At 53.0% G+C, this 22,458-nt stretch overlaps 8 protein-coding genes across 8 annotated transcripts; 4 read left to right on the top strand and 4 right to left on the bottom strand.

Annotated features, from left to right (window-relative positions):
* Window positions 1-1,452: 1,452 nt before the first annotated feature.
* Window positions 1,453-3,555, top strand: FIBRA_00960 (uncharacterized protein; the record flags this gene model as incomplete). The annotated part of the gene is made up of 5 exons (XM_012322845.1): window positions 1,453-1,748; window positions 1,811-2,027; window positions 2,088-2,308; window positions 2,360-3,141; window positions 3,197-3,555. 5 exons carry the CDS (start codon window positions 1,453-1,455, stop codon window positions 3,553-3,555), a joined length of 1,875 nt encoding a protein of 624 aa, XP_012178235.1.
* A 461-nt stretch (window positions 3,556-4,016) lies between these two features.
* On the top strand, window positions 4,017-5,271 carry FIBRA_00959 (uncharacterized protein; the record flags this gene model as incomplete). Its single annotated transcript, XM_012322844.1, has 2 exons — window positions 4,017-4,906; window positions 4,959-5,271. The coding sequence occupies 2 exons, from the start codon at window positions 4,017-4,019 to the stop codon at window positions 5,269-5,271; spliced, it is 1,203 nt and encodes a 400-aa protein (XP_012178234.1).
* A 777-nt stretch (window positions 5,272-6,048) lies between these two features.
* FIBRA_00958 (uncharacterized protein) lies at window positions 6,049-7,156 on the bottom strand (the record flags this gene model as incomplete). The annotated part of the gene is made up of 5 exons (XM_012322843.1): window positions 6,049-6,588; window positions 6,642-6,734; window positions 6,787-6,807; window positions 6,878-6,914; window positions 6,969-7,156. The coding sequence occupies 5 exons, from the start codon at window positions 7,154-7,156 to the stop codon at window positions 6,049-6,051; spliced, it is 879 nt and encodes a 292-aa protein (XP_012178233.1).
* Window positions 7,157-7,522: 366 nt separating this feature from the next.
* On the bottom strand, window positions 7,523-8,551 carry FIBRA_00957 (uncharacterized protein; the record flags this gene model as incomplete). The annotated part of the gene is made up of 4 exons (XM_012322842.1): window positions 7,523-7,996; window positions 8,059-8,142; window positions 8,197-8,217; window positions 8,297-8,551. 4 exons carry the CDS (start codon window positions 8,549-8,551, stop codon window positions 7,523-7,525), a joined length of 834 nt encoding a protein of 277 aa, XP_012178232.1.
* A 251-nt stretch (window positions 8,552-8,802) lies between these two features.
* On the top strand, window positions 8,803-9,352 carry FIBRA_00956 (uncharacterized protein; the record flags this gene model as incomplete). The annotated part of the gene is made up of 5 exons (XM_012322841.1): window positions 8,803-8,848; window positions 8,937-8,960; window positions 9,030-9,061; window positions 9,149-9,241; window positions 9,296-9,352. 5 exons carry the CDS (start codon window positions 8,803-8,805, stop codon window positions 9,350-9,352), a joined length of 252 nt encoding a protein of 83 aa, XP_012178231.1.
* A 431-nt stretch (window positions 9,353-9,783) lies between these two features.
* FIBRA_00955 (uncharacterized protein) lies at window positions 9,784-11,680 on the bottom strand (the record flags this gene model as incomplete). The annotated part of the gene is made up of 6 exons (XM_012322840.1): window positions 9,784-9,902; window positions 9,963-10,437; window positions 10,491-10,771; window positions 10,834-10,948; window positions 11,024-11,224; window positions 11,285-11,680. The coding sequence occupies 6 exons, from the start codon at window positions 11,678-11,680 to the stop codon at window positions 9,784-9,786; spliced, it is 1,587 nt and encodes a 528-aa protein (XP_012178230.1).
* Window positions 11,681-12,909: 1,229 nt separating this feature from the next.
* Window positions 12,910-16,498, top strand: FIBRA_00954 (uncharacterized protein; the record flags this gene model as incomplete). The annotated part of the gene is made up of 13 exons (XM_012322839.1): window positions 12,910-13,027; window positions 13,076-13,314; window positions 13,363-13,635; window positions 13,684-14,046; window positions 14,107-14,145; window positions 14,207-14,395; window positions 14,457-15,260; window positions 15,311-15,503; window positions 15,561-15,588; window positions 15,651-15,939; window positions 15,996-16,247; window positions 16,303-16,404; window positions 16,457-16,498. The coding sequence occupies 13 exons, from the start codon at window positions 12,910-12,912 to the stop codon at window positions 16,496-16,498; spliced, it is 2,931 nt and encodes a 976-aa protein (XP_012178229.1).
* A 3,591-nt stretch (window positions 16,499-20,089) lies between these two features.
* Window positions 20,090-22,336, bottom strand: FIBRA_00953 (uncharacterized protein; the record flags this gene model as incomplete). Its single annotated transcript, XM_012322838.1, has 10 exons — window positions 20,090-20,314; window positions 20,381-20,390; window positions 20,443-20,821; window positions 21,170-21,333; window positions 21,385-21,560; window positions 21,697-21,881; window positions 21,978-21,992; window positions 22,061-22,151; window positions 22,201-22,233; window positions 22,286-22,336. 10 exons carry the CDS (start codon window positions 22,334-22,336, stop codon window positions 20,090-20,092), a joined length of 1,329 nt encoding a protein of 442 aa, XP_012178228.1.
* Between the last annotated feature and the right edge of the window lie 122 nt (window positions 22,337-22,458).

The raw sequence follows: 22,458 nt of genomic DNA, 5'->3' as shown, positions 1-22,458 counted from the left end.
GCTAACACCCGGAGATATGAAGATTCGGCTCTTTCCATTCTCATCTGCTATTATATACGCTTCCCCGTTTGACCCTCGACACATTCGTGGATCCGGACTGTATACCCTCCCGACTTTATCAACCGGTACACTCTCACACTCCTTTGCTCACACAACAAAAAAGTTGGATATGATTCCCGTTGGACGGCATAGTTTGCTGGTGCTGTAAGAAGGGTGCGTGGTCGGTGGTTCATATTTCTCTACTATCATCGGTCTTTGAATGTACAAGTACGGACAGGCTGTAAAACATGGCCATAAATCTCATGAATAGATGTGATGTTACATTGCACCAAACGTGTCTGCATCATTGCGGGATAGTTCACATTCGCAAGCCTTTCACCAAAGCATGAGATATTGATAAACAAAATTGCCTCAACATTTCCGTCACAGGTCACTACTGAACCTCATCTGTACTACCCTTTCAGCTCTAAGGTGGACCAGAATGTGTGCGCCCATGCACTAAGAGACCAGCGAATCAGTAGAGCATAGAGTTGTACCACTTACTCGAGAAGCACTGCGTCATCGTGGACACTACCTTGCTCGTCTGCCGCTCTCCCATATGTTACAGCTGCATTTGCTAGCCAGTGGTAATCTTTGTACTATTGCATCATTCATTTCAAGTATGTGGCTATATGTGTGGGCATCAACTAGTCGTCCCAGCGGCTTCTAGTCGCACGTGATTTCGTGCTTCGTGTCGTTCGTGGTTTTCACTTCGGTGAAAATTACTGAAGCAGCAAGTGCACGTCACTAATCCTGTCTGGCCATAATTGTTGCGCCATGTGCGGTCTGGCGAAGGCCCACAGGAATATATCACAGCCCATCTTGTTCAATATCAATGGGGCTTGTCACGGAGTTCGGGCACTTAGGACAAGGCTCCAAGAGACCCAGTAACACCAGCCTGAGGTTGTATCGATGGAAACGTCGCACCTCTGCAGGACTGACGAATACGATGAGTAGCCTGAAAAAACCGCATTATAAGTGACAAAGGTGTCCGACTAGGACCAGGTCACACACTGCGGTGTACATCGCCCGTGAGCGAGAGCATCTGAGAGAAATCGAGACATCCATGAATAATGACATTGATAGTCTAGTCTTGATTCAGTTGTAATGTACAAACTCTTGAAATTATCACCGGTGAGATACATCACTTTCCGGCCCAAATTGAGTCGCGCGAACGCCTTGAAATAAGGTTCTTATACAGCCAAGTGGGACACCATATTCGAGGACTCAGAGGGAGATAGTCACGGTGAGTTCAAGAATCAAATTGTGCAACTGCAACTTGGACGCGACCACGACTTGAAGTCGCGGTCGCGTCCAGGTCACATGATACACGTCATGGAGATCTGAGGCCCACAGCCTACAGGTCACAGCTTGATCAAGTCAATTCAACTCCTAAGACTGTCTCCTCCAAACATGCTTCGCGGTGCAGGCCGTCTCGCCCAGGTTTCTCGTTGCTCCTGTAAGCAGGCTGCTCGAAAGTTTCATTCCGAACGCTATTCCAAAAGCGCAAACAGCGCACTCCTCTATGCCGCCGCCACCGTGACTGTTGGCGCGATATGGTATTCTACACACTCGGTCATTCACAACGACGCATCTCCAGCTGACGATGTCGTCCAAAAGAAACTTTCTGGGATAATACATCGCTCGGATTCCAAGGTGTCCAGTAGTGATAAGCTCGGGTTAGATACTCTCGTATGGGGCTCAAACAAGTATAATACAGTCCATTCTTTTATTTCTGCCTTGTGCTCACTTTTCTGTGTTCTTCGCGCAGGGCGCATATCTTAGCTCTAGACAATGAGACCCTCGACTCCATCCGCACTCCCGCAACCGCCGCCTGGCTCGACAATGTCGCCCTGCGCGATCTGGCGTTGCATGAACGGCATGCAGCATGTGTTGATGCACGGGGAGATGTTTATCAGTGGGGAGATGGCTTCAGTAGCTGCGTGGAGTCGTCTTCAGGAAAGCCTATGCGCACGTTGCGCGGGATGGTACGTCGCTCGGTCCAAAAACAACTGCACCAGAGGCATTTTAAAAAAATCGGATCACAGAATATCGTTCGGATTCAAGTCACGCCTTCTCGCGTATTTGCGTTGTCGGCATCAGGCCGGATTTACGTGCTGTCTTCGTCTGCTCAGCAACAGACGCTACCACCCGGTACGCCGACACCAACTAGTTCGCCCTGGTGGGGTACTGGATGGCTTTGGGGTGACGAGGAAGGAGTTGATTTTGCGGAGGTCACACCACATGAAAAGTTGCATTGGGGGGAAAAGTAGGTCATTATGCTGTGTCCGTTTTCAGTAACTCACATCTACGTCCACAGGTTTGTGTCTATAGCTGGTGGAAGCGACCATCTTCTTGCCCTAACATCCTCGGGTCGCACGTTCGCACATCCTATCACGTTGAACGCGAATAGCTATGGACAACTTGGCCTTCGCAAGATCGACGTACCTGCACCTGCTTCTGCGTCTCATCCGCACTTGCCACACGGTCACAGGCGCGTCCAGCTCGAGTTAACGCCCAAGTCGATAGCAGATCCGTATGCGAAGTCGAGTCCAGCCACCCGGCCGGTTTCGCCTCCGGTCGAAAAATCTGCAGACGCAAGTGATTTCGGGCTGGATGACAGAGGCCTCAATTTCTCAGATAAGCTATTTGAGATTCCTGCACTGCGTGGTGTACAGGTGGACAGCATAGCCGCTGGATCGCGAAGCAGTTTTGCGAAGACGGCGGGGCGTGTGCTTGGTTGGGGTGCAAATGAATTTGGGTGTGTATCGTCATCTCCATTGGTTGCATGCCCGGTCTTTATCATGAAGATGCACAGACAAATCGGCCTGGGGAGCCAGGTGACGCTGGATACAATCACAGTGCCTACGGAGGTTATCCTATGGAGGTCGACGCCCAGTGCGATGCGGACGACGTGTCTTGACGTCTATGCAGGTGGCGACCTTACCTTCTTCAAAGTCGAGCGATCAGATGGAACCGCAATGCCATACATCGACGTCCTCGCCTGTGGCAATGGACAATGGGGTGGGCTAGGGAACGCCCAATTCAGCAATGCGCAGAGCACGCCTGTGCGTGCCCGGAGCGTCAGCGGTCTTCTTGAATGTAGGCCTCTTACGCGCATCGATGGCACGATGTATTGCTTACAGGTGCTGTATAGATAGCGAGAAGCACAACAACCTGCAGGCTATCATGCCCAGTGATATTTCCGTTTCACCAACAGGGCACGTTTTGCTGACACTAGATACGCTCGTGCACGGAGGTCCCGGTGCTGCCGGACGGGATGTCATGGCATGGGGAGCTAACTATGAGTACCAGCTGGGCAACGGGAAGCGGGGCAGTGTTTCGTCTCCGGCTGTGATACAGGATGGAGATGGCGAGCGACTCATGCTGCAGAAGCGACGGGCTACAGAAGTCAGAGACCTGCAGGGGAAGATATGGAAGAAGGGCGTGGAGGTCGAGCAGCGGGCGGTGGCGGGGTGGGGGAACAGTTTTGTCTACTGGAAGATTTGTTCGTAAGCCTGGACCCCCGCAGGGCCATCTGCGCGGGTGTAATGGATGCATCATTCCTCGTCATTTATTGTTGCTCGCATTTGTTTCGGTCGTGAGCGTGCGCCCAGACGGGAATAAGATGCGGCCTCGTGGCGATGAGGATGGCAATCTGGGGGGGAACATGTCCGACACGCTGCAGCCGGCCTGTGTTGGGCTCACGAGGAGGCCGGGGATAGTCCTGCACATGCCTTTCCTCCTCCCTTCATTCGCACCCCTTTACACCTCCTCCTTCCATTCTCTCTAGCTCCTACTCTTCGTTCGCCCTACGCCAAGTTGGTATGATGACTTTGTTGCTTCATTGCAGAAATCATCTCAGGAATTTTCCCCAGCTTTGTTGCGTTGCCATCGCCGGAGCGGCGTATTTGACTCGACGACCATAGCAACACCCACCACCCCTCTCTTCCCCGTCTTCCCGCTTCATTTCAGCCATGGTGTCCCTGTCTCCACAAGTGGTTTCCCCGGCCCTGTCCACGTCGTCGTACGACTACATCTCCGCTAAATCCACATCCGACGCCATGAGCCCCTCCTATAGGGCTCTCAGCGACGCCGCCTCTTCGGACGGCGACGAGATCGTGTGGTCCGTCTCCGACCTCTCTCTGTCGAGGACTTCTATCTCCGGAGTTCTTTCCCAAGGCGAGAGGAGATCCCGCTCGCCCACCACCGTATCTGAGGAGGATTTCATCGTCCTCAGCAGAACGATGTCGCCCGCGCGATTGAACGCGGTCACCACCTCGTCGCGGAAACTTCATTCGGACGCCATGCAGGCTCTAGAGAGAGAGATTACTGCGGCGATATCTGCCTTAACGCTTGCTCAGCCGAGTCCTCAAACCGCCCCGCCCAGTCGACCCACCAGATTTGACATCCGACGTGCGGTGGGCATCTCCTCTGAAACCACCTCATCCGTACGCCTACCGTCGCCGAAGAAGGGGAAGAAGAAGGGGAAGGAGATTGCGGTAGGTGGTGTCAATGCCAGTCGAGCGAAAGGGGAGAAGAAGGAGAAGAAGGTCAAGGCTCTGGCATCTCCGTCCCCCGCAGCCAGCTCGGCTGCCTCGTCTCCTAAGACAAAGGCAGTGGGAGGGACGCCGGCACCCTCCTCACCGTCGAAGAAGGGAGCATCTCCACCGGCAACGAGCCCTCCCGTCTCACCTTCGAAGAAATCAAAGGCAAAGCGGGTTACTGGACCAACGAGCACCAATCTCCTCGTACCCACTACGTCCTCTGGACTTGGAGAAAGGGCGATCGTCGACGATGTCTCTGAGGCGGGGGACAACACTGCTAGTGATGCCCTGTATCATGATGCTGTTGAGTATATCTCGACGTGCGTTTATGCTACTGCGTTTGATGAACCACATCTCACTTCTTTCTTCTAGTTTCTTATCACAGCCTGGGATCAAGTCTGGGTCCAATCTCAAGCTCCTTCAGGCATTGATTATCGAGCTTGGACTCTCGTCGCTGCCTTCCCTCCCGCATTCCCTTCGCGCGGCCAAGGCATTCCTCAAGTCGCACGTATTCCTGAACGTCCGCGATTATCTTGCCGTGCGGGGACAGGGTCTTGACGCTCTCCGCCGAGTCATGCATCCCAATCGCAGCTCCCTCATGCGCGAGATCAGGTCCGGAAAACGTGTGCCGGTCAAACATGTCAAGGATTCCGGTCTGAATGTTCTTCTTATTACTTGTCACTAAGTCGCCGCCCCTGGACTTCTTCGGCTGTCTCCTGGCCTTGCAACGTGTCAATTTGTCGAATCAATGCTCACGACGCTTTTTTTGCTTGTGCTTTATCTTGCCCTGACGCTCGTCCGTCCTTCCTTTTGTTCGTACGTGTGTAACATCATGTCTTGCTTCCCTCGACGAGATAGGTTGTAGGTGTACCTCACTGTTTCGATACCGAGCTGTACTTGTACCACAAAGACGTCGTTCTTGAGCCTGCCACCCTGTACTATAGCACCAATCCTCTCTTTTTCTATTGCTATTTACCGGTCTCCTTGTACATATGCGAATAATCATAAGTTGAATTGATTGGCATCGCCGATGGCCATAGAGATTGTATAATTCCTATATTCAGGTGCAAGGGGTATACTAAGGTACCACCGGAAACTACATGACTCTGCAGACAGGTGCTAGTGATGTGATTCTGAACGCCCAGCGTGTGCTCTATGGTGGACGATGGTCGGTAACAGTGTATACTGACCGCACTCTGCATTAACGGAGAGAAGATCTAGACGGGAATAAAACGCAGAGCGAAACATTACGAGAAGTATAGCAATGTGTAAGACAGCTCGTGATAAACGGTAGCATATAAATGAAAATCTGAGATGGGTATAGTCGTCTGCGTCCTTGTTAAAAATTTACCCATAGTGTCCATCAACATCCTACTGTGCACAGCACGCGGCGCAGTCCATACGCCCACTAGCCATTCATGCTCTGATCAGATGACAGCAAACCAGAATCAACAGGAGTGCTCTACTGTGCCTCTGCGCCAGCGATCATCAGCCCAGCCAGACCGAGCAGCGCCTGGTTAAAGTCTTCAAGAGTAGTTCCACTTGTGGTGCTCGACGAACCAGTGGGCGTCGAGGTCGGGGCAGAAGATGTTCCACTCGACGTGAGGGAGCTCGAGCTTGAGGTGCCAGTAGATGAAGCGGTGGACGAAGGACTGCTGCTTGTGGGAGAGCTGCTAGAAGTCGAGGAGCTGCTGCTTGTGGTTGGCGTGCTGCTCGTCGTCGTGGTCGGAGGAGGGGGAGGCGTCGAGGACGTCGTAGTTGGGGGAGGCGGAGGAGGCGGAGGCGTAGAAGTCGTGGTAGGAGTCCATGGTGTTGAAGTCGTGGTGGGTGTCCACATAGTGGTGGGCAGCAGGGGAGGGGTTGACGAAGTCGTCGGCGCGGGGGCAGCACCACCACCGGATCCATAGGACCATGAGCCAGTTAGTACACCAACGCTGAGGTCGGCGAAATACTCGAAGAGACTATTGGACATGTCAAGTCCCCCGGACGGACAACCAGGACACTATGCAAGAAACAATGAGATGTCCGAATTGCAATGAGTATGGACAGGCTTACCTTATCTACTATAGTCGCTGTGGTTGTTTTGCCATTAGCTGTGATAGTGATGGTCTTGAAGCACTCCGGGCTGGGAGAGACATCGCCATACAACTGCCAAAATACGCACTTAGCCAGTAATCTAGATACATGGATCACCACATACATCTGCGTCAAGCGCTACAACCTGAAAAGATAAGGTTTGAGCACCAAGATTCTCAAGTATGATGCAATTATCCATGGCATAAAGGACTTACGAATTGGTTTGGCGTGCTAGTTTCTCCGCACCCACCCCTTGAAGATGACAGTCAAGACCAAGAATGGAATCACTTCGTACAGACGACTTACAGCCCAACAGCATAGTAAGTGAAGCGAGCATTACTGTACGACTGGCGACGAACTAGATCGCCACGGGGACGATGGGCCAGGGAATCGTGTCGTCGATGCACGTCGCGGTGCGAACGGCCGTGAGCAGCAGCGGTGAGCGGCGAAATGAGCGACAGAAAGGCAAAGCTGAGCAGGGTAGGAAAGCGCATTTCTGAGCCTGGGACAGGTATCTGGGGAGGAATGTTTTGCTGAAAGAGCGTGAGCAAAGCGAGTGAAAAGTCCTGAGGACGTGAGCGGGCGTGAGGAAGAAACACTGGCAACGCTTGACGGCGACAACGGCGAGGCAAAGCCGTTTCTTGCCATAACAGCGCCAAGCAGGCTGCACTTCCTTCCATACAAGGCAGGCGTCTACGTTCCACTCATGGCCAGTTCGACATCATTCAAACACATCCCGACTAGTCTCGACTTGGGTAGTATGTATAGTACATGATACAATTTCAATTAAGACCCCAGGCATACAAGTACATCCTTCTCGCCCAGTCGCATTTCAGCAGTCAGATCTTAACAGCAGAGAATCACGCCCAGTTGGCTGCCTCTATAAGACCACTGAGAGAGACAATAGCCACGTTGAATTGGTTCAAACTCCCTTGGTCAAGAGACAGAGCGGGCGCCGGAGCCGGGGGAGTCGGAGTTGCCAGGGCAGTGGCGAGAGTCGCCGTAGCCTCACTAGTGAGAAAAGGGATGAGCGGGCGCGTAGGCAGAGCAAAAGTGAGTGTGGAGGAACTGTAGTTCGACGGAGCTAATAATGAGAAAATCGTTGGACTGGGCGTGTCATAAGAGGATGAGATACTCCATGAGGTAGTTGGCTGGATTGAGCTATACGTGGTAAACGGAGTCGGCGTTGACGCCGCAGAGGGACTTGAACTGCTGGAAGACCCTTCACCGTCGTCGAATGTCCATGTGCCGTACAAGACGCCGATGGATTCAGCAGCAAAGTAGTCGAAAAGACCTCTTGAAAAATCAAGGCCACCGTATGGACATCCTGGACACTATGTGCGGCAAGGAGGAAGAGCTTGGGCATTTAAGACGCATATTAACATATCGGACAAACCTCGTCGGTAACTGTAGCTTGAGTACTCTTTCCACCGTACGAGATGGTGACCTTTTGATAGCAATACTCGCCGCCATTAAATTGCTTCAATATCGGTTAGCTCCACTTTGGCTCAAGCAAAGCAAAGCAAATTCTTACGGCAGAATTAAGAGCAACGATCTGCCATTTGCACCGATATCGACAAAGGAGCATTAGAGGAGAGAAAAAGGGGGGAATAACAATTAAGGTCGGCACCTACATAATCGCTATTTGAGTCCTTGGAGCCGCACGCATTTTGGCCAGCATCGAAAAATGTGAACCTAGCATCACTGAAGCGCTTGTATGGAGCTCGCTTCTCCAAATGTTTCGGGATGTGATTATGTCGCCTCGAGAGCCCATGAGCCGTCCTTTGAGGACGATGCACATTCGAGCCTGAGTCGGCGAAAACGAGCCCAAGAAGAGACAAAGTAAGGAGCGTGGGGAGAAAAGACAGGCTGGGGGCGAGAGGGCGCATATCGATGGCGAATGCAGACCTCTCTCTTGCCGGATAGTGCAGAGACCGCTATAAGCGACTGGGAGAACAACAGAGACGGTTGTACACCCACCGCACAAACATGAAGTGGCCTAGACCTACATGTTAGCCTAGTATTACATAAGCGACGGTATCTGCCTTCTTGGGCCTTGGGCCCGCCACGGTGGCGTCGACACTCCTCTATCATATTCTCCAAACCTGCACACCGGAAATCATCTTGCAGTCTCGAAGCCATGTCTGGATTCCCTTGGTTTAGGATGACCCTCGCAACTGGCGGATGTACGCCCACTTTCTAGCGCATCTTTAGGCTCCTCTCACCCGTACTCCCGTCTGTCCTGACATGTCCCCTTCATGCACTCAGTCTTAGGGCTAGGTTACGCCATCATGCGCGGTGTGTACCTCGCATTTATTTGTATCATTTTGGACAGATTCTAATGTCTTCACCTGCTCACACGTATAGCAACTACGCCTACACCAGAGCAGACGTACGCAGTGAGTGTCCGCTCATCATTTCGACAGCTCTTGTCCGCCCGCCTTCTTTAACAAACAGACGTTTTGACAAAATTCGTGTTTCCTCAGGCAATGTCTCCGGATTTGCGTCGCAAAGTCGATGCAAACCGCGCCGCACGGTTAGCAATGGAGTCCGAGACTAAACGACAAGTGGATGCTCAGGTGACTGGCTCAGCTCCATGACCCCGACGCAACGGTGAACTGACCTTTTGATAGCTGAAAGATCCAGACTCCCAGAAACCCGTTTGGGCTGACAGCTCTCGCTCGTCATAGACCTGCGTCGCACACCACATCTACTTTTAGCTCAGACGATTGTGTAATGCACCAGTCATGTTTAATGCGAGCTCTTGGAATGAGACATGACTCCCGACTTCAATTATTTAGTACGTATGTCTCCACGAATCGAACTACTGAGCTCGGGATGCATTTCTATGTACAAGTGAGTGGGCTGCAGGCATCTCAGACAGTGGTAGTCTCGCGAGTTGAGTGCGTTGAGAAGTGAACAGAGATTATATGACCAAAAAAACAGAAAACAATCAGAATAGAATCTAAGTTACAGTGCACATCGTAGGTTCCGTCTGTATATGGGAAGAGCAGCATTACAACCTGTCTGATAGTCCATCACTACGTCAACATCTCTCACTCCATTCACTGCACTCGTCAACACAAATCCATCCATGCAGCTGCACATGCGGGAATACATATCAGTTGGCAGAAGCGGCACCAGAATCAGCCAAGGGGGTCGGAGGCCGCGAGCGCAGCAGCGGCTTGTGCGAAACCGCAGACTCTGGCGAAGACAACAGGACGTCATAGTTGGACGGCGCTAGCGAAGAAGCATAGGAAGTGCTGCGATGAACAGGGATAGGGCGCTGCCCCGACGTACCATCGACGGCCGACACAGGGGTTTCTGGTCGGGACGCTACGGCGCTCAGCCCAATAGACGAACCATCTGGTTGTGACGTCGTCGCACTGTCCAGAGATAGTCCACCATCGCTCTCCACACTAGGGTGTGCGCCGTCTGAGGATGGGCTTGAGGATTCCGTGGTTGGAGGTGTCGAGCTGAGCGGATGAATAGCAACTGTTGGCGTCAACGTATTGACGTCTGCAGGATCAGTAACTTCGACTATTTGAGATGTTTCAACTGGAGCAGACGTAGACAAAGCCGACGCTGTGTCGGATGTGCTAGATGGTGCACTATCGGACGAAGTCCCCGAAACTAAGTTTTGACTCTGGCTTTGGGTGTTTGTGTCAAGTTCTGCCGCCGACTGTGCCTTCTTTCTTTCCTCTTCTTCCCGTTCACGTCGCTGCTGTGCTTCATGCTCAATAAGCGATAATCGCAACGCTTCCATAACCATAAGCTAGGCACTCCACGATCAGTCTTGTAGCCACAACGTTGGGCAGAGGAACTTACTTCTTCTAAATCTTGTCCACCAAGACCCATGGAGCCCAACAGTTGATTGATATCCTGATTCTGTTGCCTCCGCCGCGACCTACGGCTTCCCCGCTCAGTGCCACCCTCCCCTCCTTCAATCTGGCCATCTTCTGTGGGCAATGCATGCACTCGTCCGCTGCTGATGCCTACCGGGATGAGCCGGTCACCAACTTGCCTCATGATGATTCGCCTATTCGCGCGCCGAGCGACTGCTGCACGGACGGCGGCTAACTTCGCTTCCCAGTCAGGTCGAATTTGATCTACGAGATTTGGTCAATTCTGTCAGCACGAAATAGGAGTTGCGAAAAGATACGACTCGTACCTATAGTGACGACTTCAGGGCTGTCCGCACCGAAACTCTTTCGTGGGCGTTTCATCGCTGACATAGGAGTACTAGTATCAGATTGCTTAGGTGATTCCGGCCATGAGGGGGGTGTCTGAACGTATACAACAATGAAAGACGGACTCAGCATTAGACAAATAAATTCAGTAAACTAGACGTTGACACGTACCGCCCCCTCGCTGCCCAATCCTGTACGCCATGTGGGTGGGGTGTATACTACCCCAAAGTTCTCCTGTACACAATAGGGACATGACGCGGGCTCAGACACCAGGTGTTTGGGATCTGGCTCTGCTCGTTTAATCTGCACAAAACATTCTGTACAAATGGCTTGGTCGCAACATCGCGAATGGTTGATATTGGGTGGGTAATACTAAGTCGTACGACTCAGAACCCAAGAGAGAGGATCAGAAAGGCATGGCAGAAGGCGCACCAAGAAACAGATGGGACACTCGACAGCTCCTCTGTAGACAGCGATATCCAGATGTCGCGTCAGATCCCTAGAGTTGCTGGTACCATGACCGCGTTTGTGGTGGCTAGATCGGGACGCGACAGACATCGAGTCAGCGCGTGAGCTCGACCCCTCCGGCTGCAATGCATCGGCGTCCAGAGGCTCTCTCCTATGCGCAAAGATCTGTTCATCGTCCCAAGATTCGTCGTAGTCTTCTAAGGGGCGGTAGAACGGGGCGAGCTTGCGTTCGCAGATGAGCTGCGCAACTATAGACTGGTTCCAGTCTCTAGTGCCGGTGTAGATGCCCTGGGGGGTGAGGTAGCCGAGGTCGACAGTCTCCTCGTGATGGCCGCGACCCGAGGAGGCGCTATTGCCCATGGTGAATGATGATTGCGCGCCGCAGGAGGATTCTGGAGGTCTGAGGCAAGGGCTTTCGTCACACTACCAGTCGGTGCCACCGGCCAGTTTGACCAATGCAGGGAAGTATCCGGCCTTGACCGGGTTGTGCCAGCCGCCCAACGCGTCCCCTGCTGCAGCAAAATTCAATTCGAGTCGTTCCGGGGTGGAATATTAAGAGTCGCAGCGGCCGTACTCGGATGAGGTGCAAGGAAAGGTAAGGCGAGAGGTGGGGCTGCAGATTGAATGGTGTCACGCCCAGGCCTTTGTCAGAGCGTGGCGCACACCCATCCGTCCCGGCAGCGGTCGGCGACTCTCCGTGTCCGAAAAATCCCTCACCTCAGGCAGTAGTACATAAAATGGCAAATCTAAGCCGACGCCAGATACGACAATATTTATAAAGGTGCTACGACATGCACAAGCAGCAGTCAATTCAAACACTGTCCAGGCTGAATGCTGCACATAAATCACGCCAGCCTGAGATCAGACCCAGACCATCGTTCTTCTGCCACTGCAGTAGGCCGAACGTATTCGTGAGTTTCGCGGTTTCCGACTTGTATCAGATGGAATCAACCCAATGGCATGAAACGGACCATCCTGACGCTATAGAAGTATTGCCTTCTAGCCTCCTGCCCCTGCCGCTGACTTGTATGCATCAGAATGTCGGGATCAACAGCACCTGTAGGGCACTTCATTATTGTGATATAAAGACAGATTACGTATGTTACAAACTAAATACTTGATCAGTGCATCTGAGTGCAACCCAAGCATGCCAAGAGCATACACACCATAGCCTTGTCAGAGACAGCAACGACTTCCTAAAGCACTGGCTTCAGCGATGAAAATCGCAGCTAGTGACATTTCATATGCGCCTTTGCGCCGTTCTTGCAGCGAGCGCGAGGCCCAAGCAGTGTTGGCTGGGCGCATAATACCGATGAGATCTAGATGGGACTACGCCGCGGAGACTACTTGGCCACGGTCGTCGTGTTCTCTCGAGGCCTCCTCGAGGACGGTAGGGCCGTTGAACTTGAGCGGGGAGAGCGGCGCGAGCAACATGCGTGGAGGAGGCGCCGAGAGGGAAGATGCCACGTCAGTCGAGAGGGCTTTTTTTACGCTGCGGACGTGGCGGGTGGCTTCTCGTCTGCTCGCTTACCTCTGTGCTCGACATCGTCCCTCCTCCTTGCGCAATCGCAGGGTTTGGTTTTGTCGGCATGGAAGCTCCCTGGACTAAATCGGCCCACGACGTCCTCCAACATTATTCCGTCGACCCCGCCCGTGGCCTCACGTCTGACCTCGCCGCTAAACACGCTGAGCTCTACGGCAAGAATGGTGAGCGCGTACACGCTGCGCTGATGCACACATTCTGACGTACGACAGAGCTGCCGGAGGAGCCTCCCACCCCGCTCTGGGAGCTGATCCTTGAACAGTTCAAGGACCAGCTCGTCCTCATCCTACTCGCCTCTGCCGTCATCTCTTTCATTTTGGCCCTCCTTGAGGACTCGGAAGGTGCGAGCTGGTGGAGCGCTTTTGTCGAGCCTCTCGTCATTCTGCTCATCCTCGTTGCGAATGCGACTGTGGGGGTCATCCAGGAAACGAATGCGGAGACGGCTATTGATGTGCGTTCATAATCACTCGTCTGTATTTCATTGCTCAATTCCGTCCAGGCATTGAAAGAATACTCTCCGGACGAGGCCAAGGTATTCCGCAATGGCCAAATCTCTCGCATACACGCGTCCGAGCTCGTGCCCGGAGACATCATCTCTGTCGCAGTGGGAGACAAGGTCCCTGCTGACTGCCGGCTGCTTTCCATCGCCTCTACCAATCTTCGTATTGACCAAGCCATCTTGACTGGTGAGAGCGTCAGTATTAACAAGACACTAGATGTTGTCGCAGACCCGCGTGCCGTAAAGCAGGACATGACCAACATGCTGTTCGCTGTATGTATTCTTCCTTGAACCTTTCGAGCTGGTATTGACTTCTTTCAGGGCACTAGCGTTGTGAGTGGCAAAGCTACAGCCGTCGTAGTCTTCACGGGACAGCGCACTGCCATCGGAGACATTCACAAGTCCATCACGTCTCAGATTAGCGAGAAGACACCGCTTAAGCGTAAACTCGACGATTTTGGCGATATGCTTGCAAAGGTCATCACTGTAATCTGTATTCTGGTGTGGATCGTCAACTTCCAGCATTTCTGGGACCCGGTTCATGGCAGCGCACTCAAAGGCGCAGTGTACTACTTCAAGATTGCGGTTGCACTAGCTGTCGCTGCTATTCCTGAGGGACTTGCGGCTGTCATCACTGCATGTCTTGCATTGGGTACTAAGAAGATGGCACAAAAGAATGCTATCGTCAGAAACTTGCCTAGTGTAGAGACACTGGGATGTACTAACGTCATTTGCTCTGACAAGACTGGTACACTTACGACCAACCAGATGAGCGTATCCAAGGTTCGTACTCATGCACTAAATAATTCATGCACTGAATACGCATTACTGACCTACTCTACAGTTCTTTGTCATCGATGGCGGTGTCGAGACACCCCGAGAATACGTGGTTGAAGGCACTACTTTCGCGCCTCACGGGTTGGTTAAGTCCGCTGATGGCAAGAATGCCTCTGCTGAACTTCGTTCAAAGCCAATCGAACTTATGGCCGAGATAAGCGCTATCTGCAACGATTCCAAAGTCGTGTATCATGCAGTAAGCAGGCAATTTGCGTTATAGATTCTGATTTTTCATTCTGATGATGTATCTTATGAAGGAGAAAGGCACCTACGCGAACGTAGGTGAACCAACCGAAGCGGCACTCAAGGTCCTTGCGGAGAAGCTTCCTTGCCCCGACGGTGAGCTCACGAAGTCACTTCCGCTACTAGACCCAGCCGTCCGTGCCAGTGCTGTCAACGAGTACTATGAACGGTCGATCCCCAGACTGATGACCTTCGAGTTTTCTCGCGACCGCAAGATGATGTCCGTGCTCGCACGCAAGAACGGCAGTGGTATCCTGTACGCGAAGGGCGCGCCAGAATCTATCCTCGAGCGATCTACTACCGTGATTGTCGATGGAAAAGTGCTGCCGCTCACGTCGGCCATGCGTACTGCAATCCAGCAACAGACGGCCTCTTACGGCGCACAGGGTCTGCGCACACTTGCACTTGCATACGCGGACGGTCGACCACTCGACGCATCACACTACCGTACCGATAACACAGCCGACTACGCGCATTTCGAGCGAGAACTGACTTTCGTCGCGCTCGTGGGTATGCTGGACCCGCCGCGCCCCGAGGTGCGTGCGGCGGTGGCGAACTGCAAGGCGGCAGGCATTCGTGTGATTTGTATTACGGGCGATAATAAGGGTACAGCGGAGACTATTTGCCGGCAGGTTGGAATCTTTGGCGAACATGAGGATTTGGCTGGGAAAAGCTACACCGGGCGCGAGTTGGATGAGCTGAGCGATGATGAGAAGCTGCGCGCGGTGATGAGGGCAAACCTGTTTTGTCGGACGGATCCAAGGCACAAGAGCGAGCTGGTTGACTTGTTGCAGAGCCAGGGTTTGGTAGTCGCCATGGTGAGTGTGCTCTTGCAGTTCAGCAAATCAAAAATTTACTGTGATCTTAGACTGGAGATGGTGTGAACGATGCGCCAGCGCTGAAGAAGGCCGACATTGGTGTCGCTATGGGCAGTGGAACGGATGTCGCGAAGCTGGCTGCAGACATGGTACTTGCTGATTCTAACTTTGCAACGATCGAATTGGCGGTGGAGGAGGGCAGATTGATTTACAACAATACGAAGCAATTCATTCGATACCTTAGTACGTATTCTCTGCTCTTCTGCCGCGATGGTCCACTGACGATGTCTGGTTCGCTAGTCTCATCTAATATTGGCGAAGTTGTCAGGTAGGCTGTTAGATCAAAATCTCCCCCTTGTCAGAGTTTGCTCATAATGTACGTGCATACAGCATTTTCCTGACGGTGCTTCTGGGCATGCCTGAAGCACTGATCCCAGTTCAGCTGCTCTGGGTCAACCTGGTTACTGATAGCCTGCCCGCCACTGCGCTTGGCTTCAACCCTCCGGACCACAGTATCATGCGGGTCCCGCCAAGAGATAGCCGTGAACGCCTCGTCGGCGCGTGGCTCTTCACGCGGTATATGATCATTGGAATCTATGTTGGATGCGCAACGGTTGCTGGCTACGCGTGGTGGTTCATGTACTACGCAGGTGGCCCGCAAATTTCGTTCTGGCAGCTGGTGTGTGCCCCACTGGAACCGCGAATGAACGGATCTGACATACTTGCTGTTCGTAGACACATTTCCATCAGTGCTCGTCGCTGTTCCCACAGGTTGGCTGTGAGATGTTCACCAACGAGATGGCCCACCGCGCAACGACGATGAGCCTGTCGATCTTGGTGACAGTGGAGATGTTCAACGCGATGAACTCGCTTTCTGAGAATGAAAGCCTACTCGCGCTTCCCGTGTGGAAGAACATGTTCCTCGTAGGTGCGATTGCCCTCAGCATGATACTCCATGTCGCCATCCTGTATATCCCGTTCTTCACCGTAAGTGTTGTTTTTTGCGTGTTGCTGATCTATTTTAACTTGACTATGCCCACAGACGCTATTTGCCATTACCCCTCTTAACTGGGTTGAATGGAAAGCCGTATTGTACTTTAGCGCACCAGTAATTGCCATAGATGAGGTCCTAAAATTCGTCTCGGTAAGTGCGTCAAACTCTTGTATCGTTACGTCGTTCACATTTGGCTATGAAGGCAAAGTTCGTCGCGCCACCATCAAAAATCAAGACGGACTAGACAGTACATAGATATATATCGCGGGGGTGTCGCTGATTTTGTAGTATATATGGGGGCAGAACCCGCTGAGAACCCGCAATACCAATAAGCATATACTCCGGCCCACCGTGGTCGCGGGGGTTCCATGGAATCGAATCGGGTGTATGAACGGATATGAGTGGTTTCCTCGCCTCAGTTCGTCTTCACGTTGACATGTGGAGGTTGGCTGGCAGTGAGTGAACCATGGAACTGGCGATGCGATGCGACACTGCAACGCTTTCGTTATCGAACACTTCTAGAAGAGCTAGCTATGCAAGTATCTCCAGTAAGGTCCCGAGGTCCATCCTGCCGGGCACGACATGGGCTTCGAGTGGTGAGACACCGCATGTACGTGGTATTAATTACCCTTTGCATCGGCCGGATGATAGACAATGTGAACGGAGCTGACATGCTTCTTCGGAGCGATCCCTATGTTCGTCAACGATCCCACAATCTCTTCACAAGCTGGCGGGCCATCCGTGGCCTGTTTGGGACCGTCTGAGACTGGTGTATTGATTTTCGAGACCCGGAGCTCACAGTGCAAGTTCCGTATCAGAAGTGGAGTATCGCTGTACCGACCTCTGACGCTAAAATCTGGAGTAAGATGGCATCAGCGAGCCCCGGGCCGTTGCGACACGTCCTTAGGGGCAAACTCACGGTAACGGACTCAGAGGAGCTTCGGGCATTGTGACACGCGTGGCTGGTGTTACGAGACGGGTTGGTGCAGTATCAAACCTGAGTGCTCAATGATGCCGTGATGATTGGCCAGTAAGTATGGAAGGAATTGAGTGGGGTGAAAAAGCCCGAGGGAGCGCGAGCGTCAGGTGTTGGTTACCGTGTCGACGTGGATAAAGACCCTGTGGATGCGGCCAGCTGTCAGGAAGTCCAGGAGGACGCGCCGCTAGAACACGAAGGTGAGGATTCCATGCAAGGAAGAGTCGATTTGTGGGCTTGTTGTCAGCGTATAGGTTCACGCGGAGCGGCCGCTGTAGCGCGTGTCGTAAGTGTTGTTGCGCTCACGATTGATTTTCCGGGCGTTCAGCACCGGAGTGGAAGTCGACACTAGTCAAGCGGCGTCGGTGTCCTGTTCGCGATGAGGCGAAGAACCCATGACATACTGTGGGCTTATGAAGGGTTGTCGTGACGTCCGACCCATCGGAGCCGTACGGACTGCTTGCGTTGATGGGTCAAGATTGACAAGATGCTTTCCATCATGATCGAAAAGGTAAGTAGTATGCAGGATGAAAGAAATTTTGTGCGTTAGCAACGAAGTATGTGCAACAATTGGACACACTAGCACCCCGACGGCTCATCCATTTTTGCAAGCACAACGAACCCAATTTCCTCTCGGTCGACTCGGGTGCTAGCCCTAGTTCGGAATTAATATGGTGGCAAATTTCAAGTTGGTCGAAATGAAGGAGAAACAAGGCTCCAACTGTGAGCTTCCCTTCACGGCTTCAAGCTTCACGCTTCAACATGTGGACGTCCACGTTGCAGCGCTTACCTATAATACTACATGCTAAGTTAGCGGCTAACCCCATACGTTACTTGCAAGTGCGATGCTACTTACGCTTCGGTCATTCCCCCTTTGCTGTAGTAGACCAAAAGATTCATGGGTGTCCGTAGCCTTCAGGAATACCAAAATTTTCATTGACAGTGGCGCAGCCGCTACTAGCAGTCGTAATGCCTCTACACCTCATGGAAATCGGTTTGGAGAATGCGCGCCCCACATCTCCGTACGACAAGATACCCGTTCGGCAAACTTTATATGTGCCCCGAATGCGGCTTGTAGTAGAGTACGAATCTGTGAAATGCACCTGCGGGCACTGTTTGAAGACGCTAGTGCTTGCTGCTTGCATGCAACCGGGAAGGAGAGGCCCATGAGTCAATAACCCGGCGATGAACCCATCGGGTCGCGAAAATCACACAGGACGAGTAGGTAGATGTTTCCAATCTGAACGTTTACACCGAGAAGAAACACGAAAGAAGCAAAGAGGGGAGGATCCCATTTATGGAAATCTCTGTTGGGGATATTCAACACTAGCAGGTCGCGTACGGCGAAGGGTCAGAGCAGGCTCTTCTTGGCTGGTCGAAGCGATCATGCAGATGTCCATTGTATATATCGAACTGGGCAGGATCCTTGACAGGGTGGACCATACTCGGTGCCACATACGGTATCGTAACGTTCATTGCCTCAGCGTTACTTTGGTTAGCCGAACGAGTGAATGGGCAGTTGGGATTTGCTTTCTTATCTGCTGGATCCTGTTCCGGCGATCGGTCGCGAGCAAGCCACTAGTGGTACATGCCAATGCGATCCGTGCACAATCGATCAGCTCACGCCAACAGCAATCGTACATATGCGCCCAGAAATCGCGCTCAACTGGAGTTACACACTGTGGACCGGGCCAACCTCGAATGAGTTCAGCCCCTCCCGCTTATGCGCGAACAGCAAGGACATCTCTCCGACAGCCGGTATGGATCAGTGGGACAATAGCTGTGAATGCCTCGCGGACCCTGTGCAAGCCACGAGCGGAGTCCTGTTGCGAATTGGATGACCATATGTAGATTGCTCGCATTGCATCCGGTCACGTATTCCAGTTCCAGCCTGTGCATGTAGCCGCCATACATCAATCTGGCGCGAACGACTGGCAAGCCCCGGAAGGTGCCGAGTCAGCGGCGCATGTAAGAGACGCTTGCCGCTGAATGGCGTTTGCAGCGCTGGTCTCCTCTGATCGGGAAATTCAAAGTCCTCGACTTGGAAGGATTCAATCACAAGCACTGTCCGATTGCACTTGGGGCGGCAGGCAATCTTGCCCCCCGGTCCCGAGTCGAAGAACGTCTCCATTCGCGCGGCATGTCGTCATTCCCCCTCGCGGCCATAAGCGTAATAAACGGTGCTGTACGGGGAGTGGTAACCGTGCGTACCGGCTGATTCAACTAGACTTCAGACCGATATCCAGCGAGCCCAGCTGCATGCACTCGCAATACCCGCCATATCCTCTGTCGAAATCATTCTCCTGGACGTAGTATTTTCGCTTTAGCGTGAAATGTGGATAGCCACTTCACCTGCTAGACAAACATCGTGCGCGTGGTTCGAACTCGGTGGTGTTTAACCGACCATTTGCATTGCCAGTGGCCGCAAGCACAAATGATTTCTAGTACCCACATTGCAATCCCTTCTTCTCTACATGCCGAATGTTATATACTACTCGATAACAGACCACATTAGAACGAGCGTGTGCGATGCCTGCAAGTCTCCCTTCGTACTGCGGCTCGAGTCTTTCCATCGATCCTTGCACCATCACAGAAGACGATAATCCCCGCCCCACACACGCAGTTGCACCACGCACGCGCCAAACTTCCATGATTCTACTCGAATCCTATACAACTGCGCGCACCCATCGGCATGCAACAGCACGAGCACCCTGACAAATCACCAAGCCATAGATAAGTGCGTAGGTAAACAGCTTCCGTGCACAGTAAAACCAGCTGAAGGGTACGGGTAGCAGGCTCTGTTCGTCCTTGTCCCACTCGCCATAAGCACGGACAATTCCCCCAGGGCCCACACTGCGCTCATCGCCGCGTCGTCGGCGCCTCTGCACCAGCATGCTCCTGCGGCGGTAGAGCGTCGAACCCGCTCTGGCCCAAGTCGGCAGGCAGCGCAGCAGTCTCATCCAGCACGTGTTCTGCGAGGAGCCCACGATTCTCTTCTACATCCTCAGAGGGGTCTACCGTAGGAACGCTTTCGGCTGCGGGTCGTAGGAAGAACGGCAGTGTGACAAGGTTATTGAAGAGGAACTATATCCAATGTCAGTCGCCGGATATCCGGACGCGAATAGTGAAGGGGCCCCCAAAATGGCTCACCGTTCCGTATCTACATCGAGGCGATCAGTGCATGACCTAGAGTAAATGCCACTTGTACTCACACCAGCAACCCAAACCCAAACACCTGGAGCACTGAGATCGGCCAAACGATCTTCTCCCACCCCAAGCCCAAGCTCACGATCCATATGCTCAGCGTCCGACACGTGTCTGTCAAACTCCGCACCGTCGCGCTAACATGTCGCGTCACGCTAAGCCCGAAGAAATTGAAAAGCGAGATGCTGATTGCGATGACCACTCCGCTCCAAAGCACCGCAGGCGTGTTGATCATCTGCGTCCACCCGCGCGGAAGGTCGAAGAAGGGTGAGATATACGAATAGTGGGCGAGAAGCGGCATCGCAAGCACGATCGTCAGTGCACCAAACAGGCCTTCCCAGCCGACGGCAACCAGCGGAGCGACGGAGTAGCGAGCCATGATCTTCTCTGCGAGCGCACATGTCGAACCAGATACCACGAGCACGGGATGGGCCAAGATCGCATGGACAGCAACGTATTCGTCAAGTGACTCATGATGTGAAGAAGGGACCAAATTTGCTTACCTTCCACGACGAACTGTGTCGCGGTGCTATATGTCCGCAACAGGTCGGTAAATCATAAGATGCAACATTAGCGCGCGGCACTAGTGAAAGGGAAGTGCATAAGCGAAGGAGAAAAGACGTACAACACTTGAGCAAAAAGGATAAAGAAGACACCTAGACATTCGTGTCAACACGCGGTCATTAAACACAGACGAAAAGTGGATCCGGAAGAGAAGTGTGAAGGGATACGGACCGACGAGGACCTTTGTGATCTCCGGCTCCTCAATAGGCTGTGGCGGCACATCCTCCATAAAGGCCGGGCTAGCTACGTCTGGTTCCCTGATAGCATCCTTGATCAGGGACCCGCTGTAGCCTACGAGTGAAACCCCCGCCATAACGGTAACAAGGGACATCCATCTTGAGAAAGAAGATTAGAATTTTTGAACGGCGGAGAGGACGAGAAGACACGTGTGGATATGCTTAATTGGGAACAATGGTGGGGAAACAGAAGGGATACTCAACTGATAAAGCCATAGCCGGCGGCGAAGGAAGACCACAGACAAGACGCCAACGAAGAGGACGAGAGCGCCACGAGTCATCTGATAGATCGAGACCGGAGTGTAAAGCAGGCCGACATTCATAAGCTGCGGGGCAGGAAATCACAGCCAAAGGCAATCGAAGATCAGGATGGGCATCCCGGGCATGAGTTGATGATCCAGAGCAGTGGCGAGATCAAAGTTGAGTTGAGCGTCCAGAAGAAAACTGTTTGGAAAGACATACCGTGGTACCAGTAAGATCGCAGGCTGCAGGGAACCAGAGGAGAAGAACCTTCCAGCCAGAAAGGTGCTGTACGGAGAGCTGAGCCTTTGCACCGTCGGCGGGCTCTTCCTCTGCATCAGGTGGGAGCTGGAGGGCGGGGCGAGCGCGCTTGGATGCGAGCCATGCGTAGATGACAGGAAGGAAGCCTTGGGGGAGGAAGATTAAGCAAGGCAAGATGGGGAGGCGTGAGAGGAAGAAGGACTAGAGGGGGGGCGAGTTGGTAATTGGGAAGAGTGACTTACAGAGCATTTCTCCGACTAGCACGGACAGTGACAGCGGGCGATGATCAGTGGATGTATGCGAAATATCTGGGCGCTGGACGCACGGAACATCTGGAGAGTCTGCCAGACAGGCTGCTCGTAGAGGACACGGTTTGCCGGAGCCGGGTCATTGCAGTTTTCGACGCATTGCATGTCCTGGAAGGGGATTAGCTGGGAATGGTGGGGTGATGGACGGGAGACAGACCTGCCACTTGCTCCAGAGAGAGTTACTGGAGCCCTAGAAGAGAAGAGAGGGTGAGCAGGACGGGGGAGGGGAGGGACGGACGGACGGTGATGAGCATGCCGGCGACGAGAACGGGGACATAGACCGAGGACGGCATGGTGGTGGGAGGAGAGAAGGGGGCGAGCGCGGTGCTGGCGACGCGGGGAGGCCGGATAAGGCAAGCGGGGCGATGGATCTGTGACCGTGACTGGGTGGGTGTGACGGGAGCGTCGGGGGGGG

The sequence above is a fragment of the Fibroporia radiculosa genome (genome assembly GCF_000313525.1).
Source record: "Fibroporia radiculosa TFFH 294 genomic supercontigs, scaffold421, whole genome shotgun sequence".
NCBI lineage: Eukaryota > Fungi > Basidiomycota > Agaricomycetes > Polyporales > Fibroporiaceae > Fibroporia > Fibroporia radiculosa.
This window is presented reverse-complemented; position numbering and strand designations above follow the sequence as displayed.